At 33.0% G+C, this 18,141-nt stretch overlaps 1 protein-coding gene across 3 annotated transcripts in view; it reads right to left on the bottom strand.

Annotated features, from left to right (window-relative positions):
* LOC111516249 (uncharacterized) overlaps positions 1-16,970 on the bottom strand; it is a 136,066-nt gene extending 119,096 nt beyond the window's left edge. For 2 of the 3 annotated variants that reach the window (XM_074178429.1, XM_074178430.1), the window contains exon 1: positions 655-777. In XM_074178429.1, coding sequence (XP_074034530.1) covers positions 655-762 — 108 coding nt within the window. In that variant the 5' untranslated portion in view covers positions 763-777. Of the gene's footprint in view, positions 1-654; positions 778-16,820 lie in introns of those variants that run through there. The other variant, XM_074178431.1, reaches the window with a different exon arrangement.
* Between the last annotated feature and the right edge of the window lie 1,171 nt (positions 16,971-18,141).

Genomic DNA, 18,141 nt, shown 5'->3' on the forward strand with positions numbered 1-18,141 from the left:
CTGACCATAAACTCTATTTTTCAGTGTACCCCATAAGAATGTATCCATAACACTTAAGTCTAAACATCTTGCTGGATACCTCACTGGCCCATTATTCCCTATCCATTCATCAACAAACCTTTAAGTCAGGTATTTGGATACTCGTCTGTTGAAACCAGAAGGTGTTATAGTTAGCCAAAGGTAGATCATACGAAAATAGAAATCATAAAAAATCAACATTAAAAACTGGTGATAGGTTTCTCCATTCAGAATTCCGTCAAATGAATGAGAACTCAAAATTCTATCTTTGTGAATTACTGCCTACACGTTGGTAATAAATCGCAGTTGAGGTCAAATTTCTCGGAACTGCCTGGGATTGTTTATTCTCTAAATGTGTTCATTATTTCGGTTGAATACCCGACAGTTCGTGAGAGTTCATCTGTCCAAATTACATTTTCCAGGAAAACAGAAAAATCAGGTCTTTTTAATAGCTAATTCAGGATCACCTGAATGCAATTTTTCAGATATGTGTATTTTGTAACATTTTGAACCACTTTTCTTGAGATGTCTCCAAACACTTACATGATAAATATGCATTTCGGAGGAATTTTGACGTGTAGATTTCCCTGGGTCCATATTTATTTGCAAATTATTAATTTTTCTTGTCTAACTCACCTCATACAAATTTTTTTCAGTTTTCTGGTCCATTCTGTCTCCGTATTTTTTCCTCGGCTTCAAAAATGAACCAAACTCGGTGAGATTTTGATCCAATAACTTGAACATAGTTCGATGTGGTTGTCTTTTGGGATACAAATTTAAATACATTTCCTGTCCTAACACTGGCACTGTTTCTATCGTATTTGTAATATATTATTATCATATCCCTTCTTTCTTCATTCGTAAAAGCCATTTTTCGCCAGAAATCCAATGACTTGTACAATAGCAAAATGTCATTGAGTGTAACAAATTGGAAGTCAAATTAGAAACATCAAAGTCAAAGCCAATTATGATAAGAGTTAATTTTTGTCAATATCTCCAATTTTTCGTAAATGTTATCTCCAATCATTGTAAATATTAAATTTGGTACTATTCAAAACAGTATTAATCCAATGTAGCGCCCTTAAGAAATAATAAAGTTGATGATGGTGGCTGGAAGACGAAACTCCGGATAGCAAATCTGAAAACACCATTTTATAGCAGGAAAAAATTGGCAGTGTGGAAGTGCAATTCATTTTTGAATCCTTCGAAAAATAAAGCCAGAAAAAAATTAAAACCATTTTTCAACATTTCTGTTTTTTCCGGATATCTCCGGATGCACTCGGAATTTCAGAACAATCACAATCACAAAAATAATTATTGAAAATGTTAGCTGTCTCCTCATGATCTTTCGTGAGAGCATGGCAATTATCATATATTTCATTTACATTTATTTCATTTCTAACTCTCTTAGTTTCTTCATTGACTACTTTCCATACCTTCTCTATATCTCCCTCGATCTCTTTCAGTTTGTTCTTATGATAGTTCTTCTGCCTGTTTTTTATCAAGCTATTCGAGTAATTACGATAAAATCTGATGTTTCCTTAAATCTTTTTTCAATATAGATTTTCAATGGATCAATACATAAGATATTTGGAAATCCAGCCTGTACAAACATACTTTCTGAATGAACTCAGCTTCCTTTCGACAATAAATTGTCCAACAAGAGTTCAACACAGTCGTGAATCATGTGAAGATCACATTTTCCTGAAGACGAATTCAGAAATAACAGAAAATATCGTACCCTTTGTCATTTAAACCGACATAACCTTACTACAAATCATTTTTGCTTCCTCACCAAAATCTGTAAAACCAAATGAATATATCATAAATGTAAATCACAAGAAACTCAAGGAACGCCTGAAAGGAATATCATGGACTTCATTGTACGCTGAAAGGAATCCAAACATTGCAGATACAGATAGATAACTTCACAACAATCAAAAAAAAAACAAAGAAAAAATAATAAAATTGGGCCTTGGATAACGAACGCATTAGTAAAATCAATTCACACAAAAAAACGAATTATTCAAAGCAACAAAAAAGAATCCAGATGACACTGAAATTAGGACACAATACAACAGATATAGAAATGAACTAACGTCTCTAATACCTCAGCGGCAGATTATGCAACGAAGGGATAGAAACAGCTCTACACAACTTATGCTAATGTGAGGCACTTAATCACAGGAGGCAGGCAATATATGAACATACGAAATTACGTCCAGAAGAATATGACGAACATCCAACACGGAACCTGTACAAACTAGTACAAGGACGAGACTGATGGAATGGGTATCATGACAGGATGGGAGAATAAACGCAATAAGCCCAAGAGGCTGCAGTGTTTTCTGGAGACTTGGACTAAATGAACAAGTCAGACAGCTCCCAAGGTACCAATACATGATTATTACAAGCTGCAAATAGGTATTAACTCTGCAGATAACAAAAAACTTTGGGGCGTAGTAAAACAATCAACTGGCTCAGAAAAAAAAAACACGAAATTGAATCATTAAAAAATAATGCAGACGAAATGATAATAGATCAACATAACATTTCAAATGAATTTAATTCTGAATTTGCTAAGATAGGTAAGACGCTCGCTGAAGAAATTACTCGTGATCGTACATCAATTCCCAATTTCATGATCCTATCTCCAACGAATGAAAGAGAATCAACATACGTCATGAAAGAATTGGAAAATGAAAAATCTGTCGGATTAGATAATATCAAATCAGAAACACCCAAAGCAATAATTTCCCAAATACTCGAACCACTCACGTTAATATTCAGTTCTTGTATCGAAATTGGTTCATGGCCATCAAAAACTCTGTTGCCATACCTATACACAAAAAATGCGATAAACCTAAGGTCGACCTATATCATTGAAAACTCACCTGTCTAATTTTTTGGAAAGTTATAAAAAAACAGATTGATATATCCTATCTTGAAAAATACCGTATTATCCGTAATACCGTAATACCGTAATACCGTAATACCGTATTACCGAATCATCAATTTTACTTCAAAAAGAATACATTCACAGAAGACGCAATTCATGAAATAACCTCAAAAGTCAAATTGATGATTCGAGATGATACGGTATTTTTCAAGATAGGATATCAATCTGTTTTTTTATAACTTTTCAAAAAATTTGGACAGGTGAGTTTTCAATGATATAGGTCGAAATTAGATTTGTCGCATTTTTTGTGTATAGGTATGGCAACAGAGTTTTTGATGGCCATGAACCAATTTCGATACAAGAATTGAATATTTACGTGAGTGGTTCGAGTATTTGGGAAATTGTTGCTTTGAGTGTTTCTGATTTGATATTATCTAATCCGACAGATTTTTTATTTTCCAATTCTTTTATGACGTATGTTAATTCTCTTTCATTCGTTGGAGATAGGATCATGAAATTGGGAATTGATGTACGATCACGAGTAATTTCGTCAGCGAGCGTCTTACCTATCTTAGCAAATTCAGAATTGAATTCATTTGAAATGTTATGTTGATCTATTATCATTTCGTCTGCATTATTTTTAATGATTCAATTTCGTGTTTTTTTTTTCTGAGCCAGTTGATTGTTTTACTACGCCCCAAAGTTTTTTGTTATCTGCAGAGTTAATACCTATTTGCAGCTTGTAATAATCATGTATTGGTACCTTGGGAGCTGTCTGACTTGTCCATTTAGTCCAAGTCTCCAGAAAACACTGCAACCTCTTGGGCTTATTGCGTTTATTCTCCCATCCTGTCATGATACCCATTCCATCAGTCTCGTCCTTGTACTAGTTTGTACAGGTTCCGTGTTGGATGTTCGTCATATTCTTCTGGACGTAATTTCGTATGTTCATATATTGCCTGCCTCCTGTGATTAAGTGCCTCACATTAGCATAAGTTGTGTAGAGCTGTTTCTATCCCTTCGTTGCATAATCTGCCGCTGAGGTATTAGAGACGTTAGTTTATTTCTATATCTGTTGTATTGTGTCCTAATTTCAGTGTCATCTGGATTTTTTTTTGTTGCTTTGAATAATTCGTTTTTTTGTGTGAATTGATTTTACTGATGCGTTCGTTATCCAAGGCCCAATTTTATTATTTTTTCTTTGTTTTTTTTTGATTGTTGTGAAGTTATCTATCTGTATCTGCAATGTTTGGATTCCTTTCAGCGTACAATGAAGTCCATGATATTCCTTTCAGGCGTTCCTTGAGTTTCTTGTGATTTACATTTATGATATATTCATTTGGTTTTACAGATTTTGGTGAGGAAGCAAAAATGATTTGTAGTAAGGTTATGTCGGTTTAAATGACAAAGGGTACGATATTTTCTGTTATTTCTGAATTCGTCTTCAGGAAAATGTGATCTTCACATGATTCACGACTGTGTTGAACTCTTGTTGGACAATTTATTGTCGAAAGGAAGCCGAGTTCATTCAAAAAGTATGTTTGTACAGGCTGGATTTCAAAATATCTTATGTATTGATCCATTGAAAAACTATATTGAAAAAAGATTTAAGGAAACATCAGATTTTATCGTAATTACTCGAATAGCTTGATAAAAAACAGGCAGAAGAACTATCATAAGAACAAACTGAAAGAGATCGAGGGAGATATAGAGAAGGTATGGAAAGTAGTCAATGAAGAAACTAAGAGAGTTAGAAATAAAATAAATGTAAATGAAATATATGATAATTGCCATACTCTCACGAAAGATCATGAGAAGACAGCTAACATTTTCAATAATTATTTTCGTGATTGTGATTGTTCTGAAATTCCGAGTGCATCCGGAGATATCCGGAAAAAACAGAAATGTTGAAAAATGGTTTTAATTTTTTTCTGGCTTTATTTTTCGAAGGATTCGAAAATGAATTGCACTTCCACACTGCCACTTTCTTCCTGCTATAAAATGGTGTTTTCAGATTTGCTATCCGGAGTTTCGTCTTCCGGCCATTATCATCAACTTTATCATTTCTTAAGGGCGCTACATTGGATTAATTCTGTTTTGAATAGTACCAAATTTAACATTTACAATGATTGGAGATAACATTTACGAAAAATTGAAGATATTGACAAAAATTAACTCTTATCATAATAGGCTTTGACTTTGATGTTTCTAATTTGACTTTCAATTTGTTACACTCAATGACATTTTGTTATTGCACAAGTCATTGGATTTCTGGCGAAAAATGGCTTTAACGAATGAAGAAAGAAGGGATATGATAATAATATATTACAAATACGATAGAAACAGTGCCAGTGTTAGGACAGAAAATGTATTTAAATTTGTATCCCAAAAGACAACCACATCGAACTATGTTCGAGTTATTGGATCAAAATCTCACCGAGTTTGGTTCATTTTTGAAGCCGAGGAAAAAATACGGAGACAGAATGGACCAGAAAATTTATGATTTGTACTCTTTCATGACTCCAGATTATATTTTCTATAACGATTCAAAAATTTGTAGAAATGATGGTATAATTGTATATACCGAACACAATCCGTATTCCATTATCAAGTCAGTTGAAATAAATAACTTCAAATATTTTTGAAAAATATTCGAAACAATTCTACCAAAATTTATCATATTCAACCCTCAGTTCACGATGTTTTCCTAAAAATATTAGAAATTCATCAACATTTGTGTTCATACAACGAATATTGAAATGCAAAACGTCCATACCATACGGATTATGAATATTCGAATCCCAGTTTATGTGGAAAATAGTTTCGTCATTTCCATTTTCTCCATCTTTCATGAATTGTCTTCGTAATTGGTATATTTCCGGGAGATTTCAATTTTATTATCATATTGGACAAATCTTGTCACCACTGGGTTGGTTGATATTTTTCACATCATTTCCTTCTTGGAAATGAAAACAGATGATACAGTTTGGAACTGTCTCTCCACATTTGAATTTATTACGTATACCCGCACAGTAGGCACATATCTGTTCAGGATTTTTACAATCCTTTGTCTTGTACCCGAAGGAACAGCATCGAAAACATATCAATATATTCAAATCTCTCACTATTTTACACTATTCCCAACCAATAATTAGATATTTATTGGCCAAGTTTCCATAAGTTTTTTCAGTAGTTTCAGCATATAGGTACTATCCATTTGTTCAAAAATTTCAACTGACATGTATACTTGATACTAAGATAATCTCTTCCATCGATATGAGTATTATGGTTGAGATATCGAAGCTCTCCAAGTAATTCTTCATCAGTTTCATATCTTTCTGCTAATATAATAGCCACACGTTGATTTCTCTGTTTAGTCATCTGAACATTAACCAATGTTCCAATGTTCTTACCAATTAACTCTTGCAACTTCAAATAAATCTTCAGTGTTCTTTCGGGTTTCACTGTCAATTATGATATATCCACTCTTCGTGGTTTTCCAGTTTTCAATAAGAGCTTTCACAGACCTTAGACTGATTTTAGATTTCATTATCATATTGGTTACCTCTGTAGTCTGATTAAATTTTAGCTTGATTATGATGCTGGGATGGTGTTCATAGCACTTTTTCTGATTGTTTTCTGAAAAACTCATTGCGCAAATCAACAATAGTTTTTCGTATATCGCTGATGTTTTCTGTTATGAACTTCAAATTAGAATTCGTATCTGATTTTAACATCTTTATCTGAATTCATAATTGTGTTCAGAATACCCTTGCAAGTATCGCATAACCATACACAATATTTTTGAGCTGATTTATTTTCTTCAGTTGACTAATCCATAATTTCGATAATTTGATATGATTTGAAGTTTTCTATTTCCCTTCACACAACAGGGATGATTCGGTTCTATCAAATAGTTCTTTGCAAATGGGATAAAATGTAGTTTTTCACCTGAATGATTCTATGTAATATTTTCAGAAGATATTCCACACTCTTTTTCGTCTTGAGTGCACACACTGAAATTTTAAGGAAATGTCTGGTTTTCTGAGAGGCCTCTGGGTATATAAGTGGGTTATACTGTGACGAAGTTTCATTCTCAGAGTAATCGCAACGAAAATCCTCAGAAAAAATAGTACTTCGATATTGTCTTTGGGCCAGAGCCCTAATTTTTGGTTTGATAGTTTTTGACAGGTTTCCGTTTTTTTAATTCATGTTCTTGATTTCTTGGATCTTCTTGCTATAGTAACACAATTGGATTATGTACCTTTTTGAAGGTTTGATATAATATCTATATTTCAGATATTTTTTTTATGAAAAATCTTTGGTGTTCTTTATAAGAAGCTGTCACTTTGACATGATGATAATGTCTGAGAAATTTTCAGCCGATGATGAGAGATTTGAAACCTCTCGTGGAAATTTGGTTTTATATAAATTCAGCAATATAAAATGAAATTAAACCAAAGTTTTCTGGGATATTTCGGCATGAAAAATATTATAGTATTTGAAAAATATTATTCTTGTTATGGCAGATCTGTTGGGAGAATGTTACTCATTGAATGCATGTGAAATCGATTGTTCAGTTGGAAAATAGAATAATAGAGGTTGAACTTCCGAAACATTTTTTTGAAGACTGAATTGATAACGTCTGGTTTCTGGAGGGGACGTCATTAAATTTTTAATTTTCATGTTGATTCAAAATAATATAACTGAGGATTGATAATGTATGTATGGAATAAATGATTATGTAATGAAATTGAACGGTTACACTTTTTGATACACTGTGGTTGCCAACCATTCACAGTCGGTTTTCCTTAACTTGATGTGAGTGCATAACTCATTCAAGTAACACTTCATTGTGAGATTTTTACTGGACACTCCACAAAATCGTACCACGTTTTCGTTAAGCACAATATGAAAATACACAATATGAAAACTAATACACAGTACAGCACAGAGTACAGTACACTGTACGAAAACGCTTGAGGAAGTTATTGTAGCGAAACACGTGGTACAGTTTTGTAAATTGTTCAGTAACAATCTCACGATGAAGTGTTACTAGAGTACATTACAGCCCGGTTTTTTCAACGGATTCCAATATTCATACATATGGATTGACAATATATTGAATGAAATCAAACGGTTGCTTTATTTCATTTTACTCTTCGACTTCATATCAGATATGTTCATGTAACAAAATAGAAATATAATTTACTTATAATGATGTTGACATCAGTAGAAAAATCAATTTTTGAACAATGCTGACATTCAAAGGGTGATTATTCCTACAAGTTCCAAAATATACCCCGTCTAGTCTAGTCGGTAATTTTGAATAAAAAAATGACAGATATGAAATATTCATCAGAAGTTTTCTTACATGAATCAAAATAGGAAAGACAGACATCTATTCACAACCGAAAAGTTCTTATTGAATTTTATTTCAACCACGCATTCCGTAAAGTATTTTCCTAGAACCTACAGTTCGACATATTCGTCAAATAAAGAACTAACTTTGAGAAAGTAGAACTTTGAATTGTAAGTTTGAAGATATATGTGACGGTTTGTTTGAATGAACTGAGGGTGGGATGGGAAGTATTTCAATATAAACATCAAGGGTGGTGACAATATAAGATTCATGTAATTTCTCAAGTAGTTTCATGGATGAACAAAATGTAAGTTTTTTCTTTTCCCCTATTAGAAAATCTCTCGGAGAGAAAATGATATGTCTTTCAGATGGATCTCGTTGATTGTTTCATTTCCCCTGTCTCAAATAAACATACTTTTTTTGTGACTCATTACGAAATATTATAAATCAAAGTTTTCTGCCGCGTCTGTTTTCCTGTCTGAACACGATAATCTCAACAACCGTTACGGCTTCCGCCATTGGACGCAGTGATTGAAGAAAAGATTTCATATGTGTGATAATAATTGATGTTTAGTGTGAGCTGGTTGAAATATGATGATGTTTCCCCGAGAAGTGGTGATGACACCCATACGGGCTGTCATCGAAAAAGCTGACTAATCTCTTCGAGATCCAACAAAATAATTCATTATATATTGTTTCACTTCAATGAATCTACAAAAAAAGGGTTATTGATAATTCATTGTAGTATATAAATATTGGATGACCTGTCTCGATGATTATTTAATATCCACGATCTTCAAATCGATTTGATGTTAATTGATTTTCCTGAGTTCTTTGAATAAACATGGCACTCTACAAAAATCTGGTATTTTTTAAACAGTCCGCTATGTCAAAAATTAGTTTTTTGCATAACCACAAAGAGAAAATTACATTGTATACAGTAGAATTTGTTTAACTTGAAATAATCCATGTACTGTCATGCCTGAAAATCAAATATAAACAGTTCTGAAATTATCAAGACTCACATTCTAGAGGAAAATATTGCACCAAACCCTCATATTCAAGCCTCGAAATCAATACATTTTCATTATTTCGACACATGTATTCTATATAAGTTGAGAATTAATGTTCATGGTCACCTCGTAATCACAGCACAGCAAGACTGACCTATTTTTGTATCAAGTACGGCTTTTGACAGCTACCATTTACGTGATTATTACGAGGTTTCATTTGAAAATTTCATTATTTTGTTGTTAAGCTATTGAAAATGTTGGGTTTGAATATTGAGGAAGATATCACTTGTACAACACCTGCTATAATTGAAACAACAAACAGAGCTACAGCGAATTCATTGGCAGACAAATATAAAAAAGTATATAAAACTTGTTATGTACGGATGATAAACTGGTGTGGAATAACTAATGTGGATATTCGACATCAAACCAAGTTTATTTCATTCTTCAAAAAAAAGTCAGTATATTATTCCTTTCATCCGAAAAAATTAAAATTTTCATTCGACTGCAGTTCGATAGATCTCAAATGAAGCTCTAGATAATGGAAATATCTAATGAAGAAGACAATATGCAAATTTAATAATGGCAATTCTTAGCTGTTTACTACTTGTGTTTTGTTATGAATAGTTGCAGTATTTGACATTGCAATATACATGTATTCTCCCGTAGCTAAAAAAATTCCCGATGGCAAAACAAATAAACCTTTATCATTTATTTGTGATAGCATAAAAAATCAGGAAGTTTCAATTATGTTGAAATGTATCGCAAATATGCATCTAGCCATCCTTAGTTTATCATTTCCAAACAAACTAATTATAAAGAAAAATGTTTATTTCAACCTGATGGTATGAATACTTCTGATAAAACTCCAACTGAAAAATATTTGAATCTTGAAAATTCAATGCAATACACCCAATAATAATATAATAATAATTCGTATTTCCCTTTAGACAATTAGAAATTGTATAGAAATCGTCTTAAAAGTAGAAAGTAGATTAACAGAAGTTAGGCATACTAACAGTACAAACCACAGTCTTATTCCAAAGATAATTAAATTACATGAAAAATTAAATATCACAAATTTTTACAATTTTCACAACACTTTTCGATCAAGTACGATTTCAAGCGAGATTTGAACAAAGGTGCAGGTACACAATTTCGAATATCATCGGGTAGAGAATTGAAGACTTAAGGCCCTATTACATTTGGTGACTTCGAACATATAATTGTTCTGCAATGGGGAACATCTAAATTATTTTTTGTCTGGTATTAAGATGGTGAATATCAGATCTCAGTATAAATTTAGCTTAATTTTCAAATACGTATAGACAAATTTCAAATATAAATATAGACGACATTGTTAAAATTCCCATATTTTTAAAACTATAGCAGCAGGATTCTCTTCTTTTCAGACCAGTCATACTCCTTATACGCCCAAAAACAAATTCCATAACGAAGTCTATTTTCTACTTGTGCATAATAGAGTTGTCGTAGCATATCAAGACTGAGGATATGTCTTAGGTTCCTCAGCTGGAAGGATATAGTATTCAAGTGGGAAATCAGAAGTTCACATTGAATTTTCCAGGTGAGACCTTTATCAACATGTAAAACCAGGAATTTTACACATTCTTCACCCGTCCTAAGATTATGAAAAAATAGTTCTTCACATTCTGTCTGTCTATTATGATACCTTATCACCTGCGTTTTCTCCATGTTCATAAAAAGGAGGTTAGCAGCAAACCACTCTTCCATATTGGTTCCTGTTAATTCACATTGTTTGACTAATGTTGTATTGTCATTAAATGATAAGACAACGGACGTGTCGTCTGCATATAAGGTAAAAAAGCGGGAACGTCCAGTTTGTCAATATCATTGATATTTAATAAGAATAATACAGGTCCCAACACGGACCCCTGTGGAACCCCTTCATTTATGTTTCTTATTTGAGACGATGCATTATTTACTTTAATGTACTGCTTTCGATTTTGAAAGAAGTTTGAAAGCCACTTCAGTCGTAAACCTCTTATCCCATAACGAGATAGTTTTTCTTTCAAGATATCATGATTGACACGATCAAATGCCCTGCTGAGTGTCCCAACAGGACACTCGCCGGTGTCAATACCTTTTATGATTCTATTATAAAATGAATGATCTGCAGTCATGGTTGACTTATTATTCACAAAATCATGCTGATTTTCTGATAGGATTTTCTCTTGTTTGAGAAAACTAAGCAATCTATCTAGGTATGCATATTCAAATATTTTGAAGAATCCACAAGGGACCGTTATGGGTCTGTAGTTCTCTGGTAAAAATGAATTTTTTCTTTTAAAAGATGGGATTTACTTTACCGATTTTCAATATTTCTGGAAAGATTCCTGTATGAAATAAAAGGTTAACCAGAAATGTAAGAGGTTCAACCAAAATTGTCAATGCAGGTCTAATAACAAAGAGTGGCACTTCATCATGTCCAGATGGGAATTTGTTTTTCAATTTGCAACTGAGTAGAAGGAACATTTCATTATTAGTATAGGGATATAAAAACATAGAATTATGATGATCACCTAATTTCTTCATCGGATCGTCACAATTTACTTGAGGGGGCATAACAATTTTTGATATAGTTTCGGTGACGTTTTCAAAGTATTCGCTGAATATTTCAGCAATAGATTCATCATCTTTGATCAAGTCATTATCTATTTTGAGGTTTATGTTTCGTACATTCTTTGTTTTATTTGAGAGTTTGGATACAATATTTCATGCAGTCTTTGCTGGATTGTCCGATTTATCAATTTTCTGTTGAAAGTATCGTTTTTTGCTGAATCAACCAGACTATTGTGTTTACGTTTTTCTTGACTATACAAATCTGATAGTGAAGGAATTTGTTTTTTCAATTTGGACAAGTCTTTCAACTTCATACTAGATTCTTTCAAATCATTAGTAACCCAACATTTCCCTTTGACTTGGTTGAGAACTTTGCGTTTTGGAGAATGCTTCTCAAAGTAAAGCATGAAATTATTATAAAAATACTGATATGCCTGAGCCATATCGAAGATACAATAAAGTTTTAGTCATGTTTCATGTTTTATATCTGTAATAAAGTTTTCAACTGCGTTATTTTTGAAGAATCTCCTGTAATCATAAATATGGGTTTGTGATTTGTGATCAATACCTGTGTCGAACATTATAGTGCGGTGGTCAGAAATAATATTATCGATAACACAAGTTGTCCCATTGTCAGAAAAGTTGACAAATAAGTGATCAATGATTGTCACCGTATATTGTGTCACTCTAGTTGGCCATTTGACAACGTCAAACAGATTATATGCTGAAAGACTGCTACACAGTTTATTATAGTCATTACATGGGGCCAGTGAATCGAAATTAAATTCACCTTTGGTGTGTAAAGCATGTCTATGACATGAATTAGATTTTCAACAAATGTCGGGCTCTTACCCAATGGTGACCTATAACAGCATAATATTACTGTTGTACCTATCTTTAAAGAGCACGTTATTCCACATATTTCAAAATCCTTCTCAATACAGAACAATACAGTCAAGTCTATTTTTTTGAAACTCAAGTCTTTACGTATCAAGATTGCAGTACCCCCACCTTTGAATTCTTTTCGACAATACGTACTTCCTACATAATAACCATTAAGATGATATGTATCGATAGAGTCTTCGACACACCATGTCTCTGTCAAGCAAATAAAATTTACCTCAAGTCAGATATGTCAACAAATAAATTATTTATTTTATTCACATTAAGACTCTGAATGTTTATTAGAAGTATCATCGGATTGAATATCATCATTCGGGTCGTTTTACCTCATTTAGGTATAAAAAACGGCTTACACATGCTGCACTAGGCCAGACATCGGGATCCATTGCACATCTAAAATTATTTTCGTAAAGTTTCACTTTGAACGATGAATAAAGGTCAGGATGTTTGGCATTCATTTGTTCACAAATAGCTTCGGGAAAGTTCTCACGTAGTGTTGACTCCAGAGATGCAGGTGTCGTTGCTTTATCCACCCTGTATACATACAGAGTCGTATATTTTGGTACACCTTTCACTGCGCTCTCCTCATTCTTGCCGATAATCACTTGCTGACGACGGCGATTGGGTTTTCTTTCAACCTTTTTCCACTCCGATTCTAAATTTTGAAGTGACATGGAAGAGGTGCCAGAAGGCGGGTCATCATTCAGATGTATAATTTGAATCATTTTGATTTTATTTTGTTCATCAATGATAAGTTTCGATATGTCTTCCATTTTTTATTATGTTGGAATTCCTTTCCTGAAGACTTTCTTTATATGAAGGCATGTTTTTACCAGGGATATTTTTCACTATTTTATTAGACGATGTTTTTATATCGGATACATCTTTTTTTGGAACAGATTCCACAATGTTGCTTGTCGAAAGTAAGTCAGGTTTTAATTTATTGTTTTCGTCCATTAGTACAATTTGACTATTCAGTAAATTTATCTTATCTTGAAGTTTATTTATGATGGTATCTTTTAATTTGATAATATATATAAGAAAACGAGAATCATTCTTACTATTCAGACTGGACGAGTCATCAATTGCGTCGAAAAATTGGGCATCTTCAGCATGATAATCTGGGATATCTCCATCACAACACAAGATTTGATTGTTGTCAATTATGAGTATGATTTTTAATATTTCAAACATCCATTATGTATAACAGTATCACATTTTATGCTCTTTGATCCACTTTGTGCCACTATTTTGCACTTTTTACATACTTTTGGCATCAGAGCTCCGTCGCACGACTTGCTACCGGTCGCCATGTTGTTCTTCACACATCTTCTACAAAGATCTTCTGCAACATCGCTTGTATAATCGGGGGCAAATATACCAACAATAAAACGCTTCGAATGATGAAAATTTTCAACTGTACCAAAAGATATATTGAATAATCAATTTCTAAGAAGACTGAAATATTGAGTCAAGTTCTGGAAGGCAAATCAAGTACCAGTACTGGGAGTTTGACCACAATTCGAAAAAAAGTGTCGAGTGAATAACAGACAAGCACAAACAAGCAAAACTCTAAACAAAATTTGAAGAATCAGTGAAAATGATGTTCTTCCAATAATAACTATTGTAAATTGCTTCAATTGCGATATTGAAATTGTAAAAATAACGTTATAGTTGAAGTTTCCCGAGTTATTATTCTTGGCCGAATAATTGATTATTTTACGGTCAAATAATCACCCAAATAATCTCTGATGGAATTTGAAAAAACTATCGTCTCCGCACGAGCTACAAATTTAATGCATCGTGTAACAAAGATGCACTTTCTGCACTACATACACAAATAGCTATTGCGAAAACATGTTTCTTGGTCCATTATTCTCAGTCGCATTTTCCATGGTTGTTTTCATTATTTGAAAGTTTGTAGTTCAAAAATCAAAGGTATTTTCGAAGTAAATATCATTCGTAAATACTTTTTTGTTATGCAGAATTGTTGTATTTTGGATAATTTATATATTTTTGTTGTTTGAACGGATTCCCTTCAGATATCACGAAGTTATGAAGTACCTACGAAAGTAGGAATCGTGAAAGTTCTTGAAAAAATTATATAGTTGATTATTGGGAAAGAATAAAACATGTACCCTTTCAATTTATATTGTTGAATATTGAAGAAACAAATAATGAAAGTATGTTCTGAAAATAGAGTGAGAGAGTGGTATAATTATAAGAATAAAAAGTGATGTAATATTCTCACAATGATTTATGATGATGATTTATCAATGAAGTGAATTGAATGAATTTCAGGTTCTTGATATTTTCATTTATATATTTTGATATTACATAGTTTCTTTTTTGTCTTGTATGTCTTGAAATCACTGCTCAACCATCCGTGGTGAAGAAGGGATTTGCAATACCCCTCTAAGAAAGGCACACAAGTCATGAGAAGCTAAAAAATATGTTTTCTACCTGATTCGCACGGGTAACAAACATATATGCTCCTTTTTTTTTCACATCAGCTTGTGCATGATGATTCCCGTTTTTACTCGAATGGTGTGTGGTATAAGGACTAGAAGTTTCGCCTAGTAGAAAGTCGGAACATTTCACAATATTCTTGATCTATTTGTTAGCGCAACTTGGTTCAAATCATTAATCACTCTGTATAAAGTCATGAATCAAAAAAAATCAAAGGATAATGTTTAATCAATCACATTAATCACTCGGTATGAATTTATGAATCAGAAGACAATCAAAGGATAATGTTTAATGAAGACGAAGTAAAATTCTGTGGAATGCCATGTGTAAACTAGAATAAATTGGAGCATGTCGCATACAATCAAATCAGTGTATATCTTCCACTCTCTTGCATTAAAAAGAGAATGATATGTTTTATCATATGCAAGAAAGTTGACTCTTTTCTGAGAATTTTACTCCTGAGAACTGGTGGATGGAAAATGAGGTGCTCATATCTGACTTTTACCAGATATCTGACTTTTACCAAATATATTTCAAAACGGTTTATCCAATTTCCAGACAAAGACAGATACTTAACGGGCCTCCCCTTTCCATCAAAATGTATTAGTTTCTTTCGATAACAAGTATTCATTGCAAATAACATGCCTTCATAATGAAACTTTCAATAGAGATAAATCTAACTCAGTCCACAATAAATCTAATCGAAATTAAAAATATATTCTGTATTATCAAATTTTATATTATCTGCACAAAAAAAATAATTGTTTCGATTCAAACCACAGACGGCACACTCAAAATACATACATGAATCCTAGAAGTGAAAGGCTGATAAAGCCTTATTGGAGCCTCATTGACGTCAAACATTATTTGTTTCGACTTACCTGGGGATACATAATCAGCCTCAAGCTGATACGCTGATGAGGTTATTCTTTGGATTATCAAAATTGAATTATCGAAATTCAAACTGATATAACTACAGGTTTTGATACCTGAAAGGAGTTAGCTCATAGAAACTGTGAGTGTAATCAAAATTATGTCTGTCCTCAATATTCATTTGACACTCAATTGTATGAATGATTTTAGTAACAACCACGACCACTTTCAGTAGATGATCTGAATGAAATAAAATGTCATTTATGCATATATAATAAAAGAGTGGGTCTCTTATAGCCTGTCATATTTACTTTCCTCATTAGTATTATTTGTTAAGAGAAAACAAAATCTGGGTCGGTAGGACGTGGTTGAATTGAACTTGTAGTATTGAAAGTTCTATCTGCTACAGCGGCAGACATCAGATGCACTAGCAAACGCAACGTTCCTCTCGTGAAAGCCTATCTTCTTATAGTACAGTAGTAATTTTGCTCCTGTGTCGGAAAATCATAAAAATTCTATTGGATATTTATATTTTCACTTCCAACAAGATTTCATCATTAACGCTCACAAATGAGTAGTTTGTATTCGATATTCATGTCGTTTTTGTACGTTACGATGAAAATTGAACACCAAACACTTCCTTATGAGAAAATTCTAATATATTGGATAATGAAGTACTTACATGTAGAACAACTAATAATACTGCTGGAAGACAGCGAAACAACATACCGACTAGACGCGTCTCTACTCATCATTGTAAACAAAAAATCACCAGTGCGGAAATGCAACAATTTCAATGTCACATGGAAATAACACTATACGCGTAGGTAATGATATTTTTTATTCAGAGTCCCAACAATCGTCAAATTAAATTAACTCAATTTCATCATGACTTGCAGTAGCGTAGAACGTACTTGATTTAGGATACATACATGCATCTACCTTGTCTTAAAGTATATATTATAGATAGAGACTGCAAGTTCCCACTTTCTCGAAATTTTGTTACAAAGCAATCTAATGAAAATGGATAGAAGTAATTACCATACTATTCATAAAATATAAAACCATACCAACGTATGATCATTTTCTGAACAAAAAACTCATTATGGATAGTTGTTACACGTCACATTCAGACAGACAGACATATTTGCAGACAGATGCGGCGAAGGTGAATTGTTTCATGTATGTTTTGATATTGATGATTCTACTTGATATTGTTGGGTAATCTACTGAAGTATATGAGCCCAAAAAGTAATCACCAATTTTGAAGAGGTATTTACTCAATTTGAAATTTCAAAAAAATATCATGTGGTAAAATCGAAAGTCTATGAGATAGTTTACACTGATTTGGCTACTGTGAAATAACTGAACAGTATTAAATCTAACGAGATAGCATCAACCTGTTAGTCTTGTAGCTATAACTTATTTTCGTGAAATGTTATTGTATTTGTAATACTCAATTCCTGAACAGAAAAATTGTTATGGATAGCTGTTGTTGAACTACCCCAGTAAATACCACGTTGGATATTGAATTATATTCGACAAATATTTATGCAAGGTACCTTGAAGAGGTATGTCTTGCAGGTATTTCTCGTTCATCCAGCAGTAGGGCGACGCTGAAATCAATCAAGAAGATCATCTACATACCTGTTTCGAGAAGAGTTCCTACTTAAACAACATGCCTGGGACTACATTAATTTCAACTCGGGTCGAATGCACGAGTATAGCTTTTACTAGTTAGCGGTCTCAAATGAAGGTTTCATACATACAGCGGGTCGCGTTAAAATTAATCGAGTCACAGGCACATAGTTGTTTGGGTGGAATCTTTTTTGCACTGATGAAAGGTAATACTTCGAAACCGGTCTGTGAGTCTGTTTAAAAAACTCTGTTTTTCCGTTAATCAGCTGTCGCCCCCATACGAACGACATCTCCCAGAAGTTGAGAAACTTGTGCGAGCTAACGACTAACGAGGTCGTACCTTTCAACGTGTGATTCCTAAGACG

This window comes from Leptinotarsa decemlineata, unplaced genomic scaffold, assembly GCF_025532065.1.
Source record: "Leptinotarsa decemlineata unplaced genomic scaffold, Ldec_3_MD MMD2_tig00003798_RagTag_RagTag, whole genome shotgun sequence".
Lineage (NCBI taxonomy): Eukaryota > Metazoa > Arthropoda > Insecta > Coleoptera > Chrysomelidae > Leptinotarsa > Leptinotarsa decemlineata.